The sequence below is a fragment of the Bombina bombina genome, chromosome 11 (assembly GCF_027579735.1).
Source record: "Bombina bombina isolate aBomBom1 chromosome 11, aBomBom1.pri, whole genome shotgun sequence".
Lineage (NCBI taxonomy): Eukaryota > Metazoa > Chordata > Amphibia > Anura > Bombinatoridae > Bombina > Bombina bombina.
This window is the reverse complement of record NC_069509.1, coordinates 24,569,370-24,579,369: the sequence shown is the minus strand read 5'-3', so window position 1 is coordinate 24,579,369 and position 10,000 is coordinate 24,569,370. Positions and strand designations below refer to the sequence as shown.

At 36.3% G+C, this 10,000-nt stretch overlaps 1 protein-coding gene across 1 annotated transcript in view; it reads left to right on the top strand.

The window, feature by feature from the left end:
* Positions 1-10,000, top strand: part of LOC128642217 (uncharacterized) — a 20,291-nt gene that overhangs the window by 7,130 nt on the left and 3,161 nt on the right. Inside the window, exons 2-3 of the mRNA XM_053694917.1 lie at positions 481-607; positions 3,127-3,200. Of these exons, the coding sequence (XP_053550892.1) occupies positions 481-607; positions 3,127-3,200 (201 nt within the window). The remainder of the gene's footprint in view (positions 1-480; positions 608-3,126; positions 3,201-10,000) is intronic.

Genomic DNA, 10,000 nt, shown 5'->3' with positions numbered 1-10,000 from the left:
AACTGCGTAGTGCAGTTTTTTTTTTTTTAAATTAAAATTTTAAATAAATAAATATAATGCCCGCTATTTTGAGGGCATTTGGGCACTTTAAAAAAAATAACCAGAAATCTAATTACTGGTTAATTTTCGGAGCGCTAATTGCTACTGCGAGCTTGTGGTAGCAATAACCAGTCACTTGTAATGGCTGCTTAATTATTGTGCTCCCGCAAATAGGCGAATGTGCCAGTTTGCGGGAGCGCAATAATTTAGCGCTCCACTTGTAATCGAGCCCTAGGTGTTTAATGTGTTCTTAATATCAATTCATGACGTACGCAATTAATAATTTTATATGATTTTGAGTACTTTTTGAGTAATTAGAGTAAATGGGCTGGAATAGATTTAGATAAGTCTCTATGAAAAAGATGTAACACACTTCCCATGGAGTCTATATGTTCTTGCTCAGTTACAGTATATTATGGCTTTTATCACTTTATTTTTCAGGTAACTTTGTCCCGCTTAATGAGAAAGTAGAATGGACAAAGGAATTTGAGGACATCTTATACCGGACAGAGGATGTTGATGTGGAGCCAAACTTTACCGATTTCATTGTACCCGTGTTTGTTTACAGGTGAGAAATGGTCACTCAAAGCTGAAAAGCTGAAAAGATGACCGTATTTAGAAAGGACAGTGATTTTTTTTAAGACCTTTAAAAGGACCAATTCTCTTAAGGTATCTGCTCAGGAGGGATGGAATCCTAGATCTTCCCTTGAGAGCCTATTTCTCATTCAGGCCCTGATATTCAAAACCTCTCTGCTCAGGTGAGATGATCTAAAATGATTTTCCAGGACTGCAAGATCCCTAGTGACATTTTCAAAAAGGCAAATTTTGCTTTACTTCATTACCTGCATTTCTGTATGTGAAGGAGAGACAAGCCCATTGCTCTATAGCACTGCATGACATGACAGTTCTGCTACATTTATACTTTGTGCTTGCTATTTTATATTTTGTGTTTTGTTATTTATACAGCCGTGTATTTAGGATTGTGATTTTACAAATTCTGACTATGTATTCACAGTTTCTGTGTAACTTTAACAAATTAGACTCAAACTTTGGGGCCTATTTATTAATGTGCGAGCGGACATGATACAATGTAGCGTATCATATCCGCTGCACACTGATAAATGTCGACAGCGTATGCTGTCGGCATTTATCATTACACAAGCAGTTCTTGTGAACTGCTTGTGCAATGCCACCCCCGCTAGCAGGAGTTGTCAATCAGTACGATCGTATAGGATCGGGCGGATTGATGTCCGCGGCCTCAGGGCAGGCGGACAAGTTATTTAGCAGCGGTCTTTAGATCGCTGCTTCATAACTGTTGTTTCCAGCGAGCCTGAAAGCTCACACGGAAACAGGGGCATCAAGCTTGATAATTCGGCCCCTAAGTATATTTATGGGTATATTTTGCAAATTAAAATTGCACTTTGCATGTCTTTTATTTAAATTAAAACTGAAAAACTGTTAGTTTCAGTTTCCCAGAGAGTGTCATTACTTTCTATGGGCCAGATAATCAAACATTCTCTAGTTTGGAGAGTGAATATAGTGCTGACTAAACAGGGGTAGAACTCACTGAATTTTCTAAGAAAAGAGGAGAACCTTGAAATCCCAGAGAGATGAGAAATGTCTTCCATATAAAGTAATCTAGCTCTCTGGGATACAAAATTTCACATGGGAACCCCTGGGGCTGATATAAAGGCTCCGCTTGCATCAAATCCAAATTAAACTGAAATATCACTACAATTAAACTTGCTTTTGTCTATATTTTAGTATGTATTGCTTATCTGTTATTTAAAATAAGTGAAAATAAGTATTGTCAATTTTGAGCATAAAGCTGGCGAGACAAATCAGTGAGACCAGCTCATTTAAAATGCTTAGAAAAAATTACAAGACTTGTGAGAGAGCTTCAGACATACCCTGGGAACTCCCTTGTCCCTTCCACTTTCTGAAAGTGCAAATTTTAGTTGCAGCAAATAATACAAGGTATAATACAAGGTGCAATGTAATTTGCAAAAGCTACATAGAGATATATAAGCTATGATCCTGTTATTAAAGTAACACAGAAACTTTCAAAACATAATAAGAATGTGTAAAATCCCTGCTAAATGAAAATGTATTAAAATATAAATGAGAAAGTGCAAATCTTCAATACAATGATATTGAAAGGATCCAATCTGAAATCTGTATTAATATAAATACAATGCACAAAGTGTAAGTGTAACAAAACTCTCATATCATTGCTATATCGCACTGAGATTGTCTCCGCTTCACATATATAAATGTTAAAGATCTCGCAGTGCTGTAGAGTTATGCCCTTTTTCTTTTGAAAATTCAGTGAGTTCAGCCTTTATGAAGTCTGAACTACAATTTCTTTCCAAGCTGGAGAACCTTTGAATAAATAACATTTCTGTATGTGAATGATAGACATATTCTTTACAATATAGAGCTCAATAAAACTCAAAGTACAAACTAAGAATTGTAGTTAACAATTGTATTAATAGTACACAACAAAATGTTCATTTCAGGTATGCAGTAAACCTCTTTATTATATTGAGGAAGAATTTATTTAATTTACACGGTAAACATTTGTATTCAATGTAAAGAGTAAATGTTATGTTTAATCTACAATGTAAATTTTAAAATACGAACTTCAAAAAGGTACCAAAGAGTACAAAAGTTAAAGTGTATTTTTTGAAATGTAAAATAAGTCTTGAAGTTTTGTTGAGATGACTGAACAGGGGCATTCCTTGGTTTTACCAGAAGTTCTCTGTGGTCTTATCACATTCTCTCAGCAAGTTACACCTGCAGGTCTCACTATTTGATCTTCTAAACTGACGAGTTTATCCCAAAATAGGTAATTCACTAATTGTATAGAAAAAAAACCCACATATTAAAAAATAGAGGTGAAAAGTATACTTAAAACATTACAATTCGATTTATTTGTAAATTACTTCTAATTTATCCAGCACATAGTTGTTTTATTATTGAATAATATTAGAAAAAATATTATGATCATATACAGAAACCAAATAACTTACTTTATTTAAAAGTTAAGCTTAAAATTTGTTTTAATTTTTGTCTTCAATCTAACAGTGCAAAGAAAGACATCACAGACACAGAAATTCCAGAAATTAAAACATTCCTTAAAAACTGCCGAGATTTAACGGATAAAATATGCAATTTGTAACTAATGGTTTTTTGTACTAATGTAGTAATTGTTATTGTTGCATGAAGGTCCCCAGTAAGACCTAGCAGATGATATCTGTTCAAATGTAGGTCCTTCAAACAGAGTAGGCAACACTCTGAGGCCCATTTATCAAGTTCTGAATGGAGCTTGAGGGCCCGTGTTTCTGACGAGCCTGCAGGTTCGCCAGAAACAGCAGTTATGAAGCAGCGGTCTAAAGACTGCTGCTCCATAACCCTGTCCGCCTGCTTTGAGGAGGCGGACACACATCGCCGCAATTCAACCCGATCGAGTACGACACCCCCTGCAGGGGGCGGCGTTGCACCTTGTGAGCTGCTGGTGCAATGCTGAATACGGAGAGTGTTTTGCTCTTCACATTCAGCGATGTCTGTTGGACCTGATCCGCACTGTCGGATCAGGTCCAACAGACCTTTAATAAATAGGCCTCTGTGACTCTTAATGAATAGTTGATATGTCTGTATGCCTGTATCTGTAATGTGTGTGGGATATTTCTTTATTACACCAATCAATGCAGGATTCAGTAACTAACAGGCAATCCAATCTTTCTGAATATCAAAAGGGTTAAACAGAAGAATGGTCAATAAGCAATGCAGGATTCAGTAACTAACAGGCAGTCTAATCTTTCTGAATATCAAAAGGGTTAAACAGAAGAATGGTCAATAAGCAATGCAGGATTCAGTAACTAACAGGCAATCTAATCTTTCTGAATATCAAAAGGGTTAAACAGTATAATGGTCAATAAGCAATGCAGGATTCAGTAACAGGCAGTCTAATCTTTCTGAATATCAAAAGGGTTAAACAGTATAATGGTCAATAGGCAATGCAGGGTTCAGTAACTAACAGGCAGTCCAATCTTTCTGAATATCAAAAGGGTTAAACAGTATAATGGTCAATAGGCAATGCAGGATTCAGTAACTAACAGGCAGTCTAATCTTTCTGAATATCAAAAGGGTTAAACAGTATAATGGTCAATATGCAATGCAGGATTCAGTAACTAACAGGCAGTCCAATCTTTCTGAATATCAAAAGGGTTAAACAGTATAATGGTCATTAAGCAATGCAGGATTCAGTAACTAACAGGCAGTCCAATCTTTCTGAATATCAAAAGGGTTAAACAGAAGAATGGTCAATAAGCAATGCAGGATTCAGTAACTAACAGGCAGTCTAATCTTTCTGAATATCAAAAGGGTTAAACAGTATAATGGTCAATACGCAATGCAGGATTCAGTAACTAACAGGCAATCCAATCTTTCTGAATATCAAAAGGGTTAAACAGTATAATGGTCAATAGGCAATGCAGGATTCAGTAACTAACAGGCAATCTAATCTTTCTGAATATCAAAAGGGTTAAACAGTATAATGGTCAATACGCAATGCAGGATTCAGTAACTAACAGGCAATCTAATCTTTCTGAATATCAAAAGGGTTAAACAGTATAATGGTCAATAGGCAATGCAGGGTTCAGTAACTAACAGGCAGTCTAATCTTTCTGAATATCAAAAGGGTTAAACAGTATAATGGTCAATAGGCAATGCAGGGTTCAGTAACTAACAGGCAGTCCAATCTTTCTGAATATCAAAAGGGTTAAACAGTATAATGGTCAATAGGCAATGCAGGATTCAGTAACTAACAGGCAGTCTAATCTTTCTGAATATCAAAAGGGTTAAACAGAAGAATGGTCAATAAGCAATGCAGGATTCAGTAACTAACAGGCAGTCTAATCTTTCTGAATATCAAAAGGGTTAAACAGAAGAATGGTCAATAAGCAATGCAGGATTCAGTAACTAACAGGCAATCTAATCTTTCTGAATATCAAAAGGGTTAAACAGTATAATGGTCAATAAGCAATGCAGGATTCAGTAACAGGCAGTCTAATCTTTCTGAATATCAAAAGGGTTAAACAGTATAATGGTCAATAGGCAATGCAGGGTTCAGTAACTAACAGGCAGTCCAATCTTTCTGAATATCAAAAGGGTTAAACAGTATAATGGTCAATAGGCAATGCAGGATTCAGTAACTAACAGGCAGTCTAATCTTTCTGAATATCAAAAGGGTTAAACAGTATAATGGTCAATATGCAATGCAGGATTCAGTAACTAACAGGCAGTCCAATCTTTCTGAATATCAAAAGGGTTAAACAGTATAATGGTCATTAAGCAATGCAGGATTCAGTAACTAACAGGCAGTCCAATCTTTCTGAATATCAAAAGGGTTAAACAGAAGAATGGTCAATAAGCAATGCAGGATTCAGTAACTAACAGGCAGTCTAATCTTTCTGAATATCAAAAGGGTTAAACAGTATAATGGTCAATACGCAATGCAGGATTCAGTAACTAATAGGCAATCCAATCTTTCTGAATATCAAAAGGGTTAAACAGTATAATGGTCAATAGGCAATGCAGGATTCAGTAACTAACAGGTAATCTAATCTTTCTGAATATCAAAAGGGTTAAACAGTATAATGGTCAATATGCAATGCAGGATTCAGTAACTAACAGGCAATCTAATCTTTCTGAATATCAAAAGGGTTAAACAGTATAATGGTCAATATGCAATGCAGGATTCAGTAACTAACAGGCAATCCAATCTTTCTGAATATCAAAAGGGTTAAACAGTATAATGGTCAATATGCAATGCAGGATTCAGTAACTAACAGGCAGTCCAATCTTTCTGAATATCAAAAGGGTTAAACAGTATAATGGTCAATATGCAATGCAGGATTCAGTAACTAACAGGCAGTCCAATCTTTCTGAATATCAAAAGGGTTAAACAGTATAATGGTCAATAGGCAATGCAGGATTCAGTAACTAACAGGCAATCTAATCTTTCTGAATATCAAAAGGGTTAAACAGTATAATGGTCAATATGCAATGCAGGATTCAGTAACAGGCAGTCCAATCTTTCTGAATATCAAAAGGGTTAAACAGTATAATGGTCAATAAGCAATGCAGGATTCAGTAACAGGCAGTCCAATCTTTCTGAATATCAAAAGGGTTAAACAGTATAATGGTAAATATGCAATGCAGGATTCAGTAACTAACAGGCAATCCAATCTTTCTGAATATCAAAAGGGTTAAAAAGTATAATGGTCAATAAGCAATGCAGGATTCAGTAACTAACAGGCAATCCAATCTTTCTGAATATCAAAAGGGTTAAACAGTATAATGGTCAATAGGCAATGCAGGATTCAGTAACTAACAGGCAGTCCAATCTTTCTGAATATCAAAAGGGTTAAACAGAAGAATGGTCAATAAGCAATGCAGGATTCAGTAACTAACAGGCAGTCCAATCTTTCTGAATATCAAAAGGGTTAAACAGTATAATGGTCAATACGCAATGCAGGATTCAGTAACTAACAGGCAATCTAATCTTTCTGAATATCAAAAGGGTTAAACAGTATAATGGTCAATAGGCAATGCAGGATTCAGTAACTAACAGGCAGTCCAATCTTTCTGAATATCAAAAGGGGTAAACAGTATAATGGTCAATAGGCAATGCAGGATTCAGTAACTAACAGGCAATCCAATCTTTCTGAATATCAAAAGGGTTAAACAGTATAATGGTCAATAGGCAATGCAGGATTCAGTAACTAACAGGCAGTCCAATCTTTCTGAATATCAAAAGGGTTAAACAGTATAATGGTCAATAGGCAATGCAGGATTCAGTAACTAACAGGCAGTCTAATTTTTCTGAATATCAAAAGGGTTAAGCAGTAGAATGGTCAATAGGCAATGCAAGATTCAGTAACAAGCAGGCAGAACAGTAAAGCACAATAGTAAGCAGCAAAACAATAGCACCCAGGAGTACACAGAGGCAAACCTATACTAGGGCACTTACAGACTGAAGAAGATTAGGGGCAGGTGGAAGCCCAGGTGTACAGGAAATGAGCAGAGCAGCAATCACAGGGCGCAGTGCTACCAAGGCAATGACAGGGAGGAGAGGGGTGGCGGCTGCAGTATCTCATTCAGTAGACTCCGTTTCAGAGGCCAGGGACAGTTTGAGAGACATTAACAACAAATAACCCCCCCACACACACACCTCTTCTTCTTTGATGTGAAGGTTGGAATACTGAACCAAATCTTACTACATATTTACTTACCTAAAAATGAAATCCAAAAAGTAATGTCCATCAATAACTTCTGTGTAGGTCCATGAAGTTGAAAGTGAAAGTAACATTAAATTAGAGTATGACAACTGCTTAAAAAGACAAGCAGTGTGTGTATGTATATGTGCGTGAGAGTGTATGTGTATGAGTGTGTGTATATATATGTGTGTATATGTGTGTGTATATATATGTATGTGTATGCAAGTGTATGTGTGTGTGTATATGTGTGTGTGTGTATATATATGTATGTGTATGCAAGTGTATGTGTGTGTGTGTATATATATGTATGTGTATGCAAGTGTATGTGTGTGTATATGTGTGTGTATATATATGTATGTGTATGCAAGTGTATGTGTGTGTGTATATGTGTGTGTATATATATGTATGTGTATGCAAGTGTATGTGTGTGTGTGTGTGTATATGAATGTGTGTGTGTGTATATGTGTTGTATATATATTTATGTGTATGCAAGTGTATGTGTGTGTGTGTATATGAATGTGTGTGTGTGTGTATATATATATATGGGTGTGTTTGTGTGTATTTTTGTATGTATATATATATATATATATATATATATATATATGTATGTATATATACACACATACACAACCATACAGTGAGATAGTGTTTAGTAGAAGGAAAATGGCTAAAATGAAATATAGGTGGTAAAATATATTTCTCTCTGGATCACTAAAGTCACAATTTAACTTTCATGATTCAAGAGACTTTCCAATATAGTTCCATTATCAAATTATGTGCACTTTATTATATGCACACTTTCTGAGGCACTACCAACTACTTAGCATGTGCAAGAGTTCAGTGTATACATATATAAGCCTGTGATTGGCTGGTGACTGTCACATGATACAATGGGCCAGCAAATGTAAGTCAATTTAAAAAATTGTCAGAAAAAAAAATACAGCTCATTAAAACTTCATTAAGTATGTGCAATTGCATTGTATTTTTATAGTAGACAAAAACACATACGGCTAGATTATGAGTTTTGCGTTAGAGGTAATGCGGTGCTAATGAGCAGTTTTTACTCACCGCTCACTTACCTGCAGCACTGGTATTACAGGTTTTTACAAACCCGTCATTAAAAGACAAGAAGTGAGCGTTGAGCAAAATTTTGCTCCTTACCGCACTTCAATACCAGCACCGCTTAAGTCAGCGGTGAGCTGGTCGTACGTGCTTGTGCACGATTTCCTACTAATAGTTACATTGTATCTAGCTTAGGGTTTATTTTTATTTTACAGACAAGTTTGTATTTATTTTAACTAGGTAGAATAGTTATTAAATAGTTATTAACTATTTAATAACTACCTAGGTAAAATAAATACAAAAGTACCTGTAAAATAAAACCTAACCTAAGTTACAATAACACCTAACAGTACACTATAATTAAATAAATTAACTAAATTAAATACAATTACCTAAATTAAATTAGCTAAAGTACAAAAACCAAACACTAAATTACAGAAAAAAATAAACAAATTACAAGATATTTAAACTAATTACACCTAATATCAAAATAAAAAAGTCCCCCCAAAATAAAAAATAAACCCTAGCCTAAACTAAACTACCAATAGCCCTTAAAAGGGCCTTTTGCGGGGCATTGCCCTAAAGTAATCAGTTCTTTTACCTTTTAAAAAAAAATACAAACATCCCCCCAACAGTAAAACCCACCACCCACACAACCAACCCCCCAAATAAAATTCTATCTAAAAAAACCTAAGCTCCCCATTGCCCTGAAAAGGGCATTTGGATGGGCATTGCCCTTAAAAGGGCAGTTAGCTCTTTTGCGGCCCAAAGTCCCTAACCTAAAAATAAAACCCACCCAATACACCCTTAAAAAAACCTAACACTAACCCCCTGAAGATCGACTTACTGTTCTGAAGATCCGACATCCATTCTCAAGGAAGCAACAGAAGTCTTCATCCAGCCAGGCCAAAGTCCTTAACGAAGCCGGGAGAAGTCTTCATCAAAGCCGGGGGCAAAGTGGTCCTCCAGACGGGCAGAAGTCTTCATCCAAACGACATCTTCTATCTTCATCCATCCCATGCGGAGCGGCTCCATCTTCACGACATTCGACGCAGAGCCTCCTCTTCATCCGACAACTAAAGACGAATGAAGGTACCTTAAGTGACGTCATCCAAGATGGCGTCCCTTAGATTCCAATTGGCTGATAGAATTTTATCAGCCAATCGGAATTAAGGTAGAAAAAATCCTATTGGCTGATGCAATCAGCCAATAGGATTGAAGTTCAATCCTATTGGCTGATCCAATCAGCCAATATAATTGAGCTTGCATTCTATTGGCTGATTGGAACAGCTAATAGAATGCAAGCTCAATCCTATTGGCTGATTGGATCAGCCAATAGGATTGAACTTCAATCCTATTGGATGATTGCATCAGCCAATAGGATTTTTTCTACCTTAATTCTGATTGGCTGATAGAATTCTATCAGCCAATCGGAATCTAAGGGACGCCATCTTGGATGACGTCACATAAAGGTACCTTCATTCGTCTTTAGTCGTCGGATGAAGAGGAGGTTCCGCGGCGAATGTCTTGAAGATGGAGCTGCTCCACGTCGGGTGGATGAAGATAGAAGATGCTGTTTGGATGAAGACTTCTGCCCGTCTGGAGGACCACTTCGC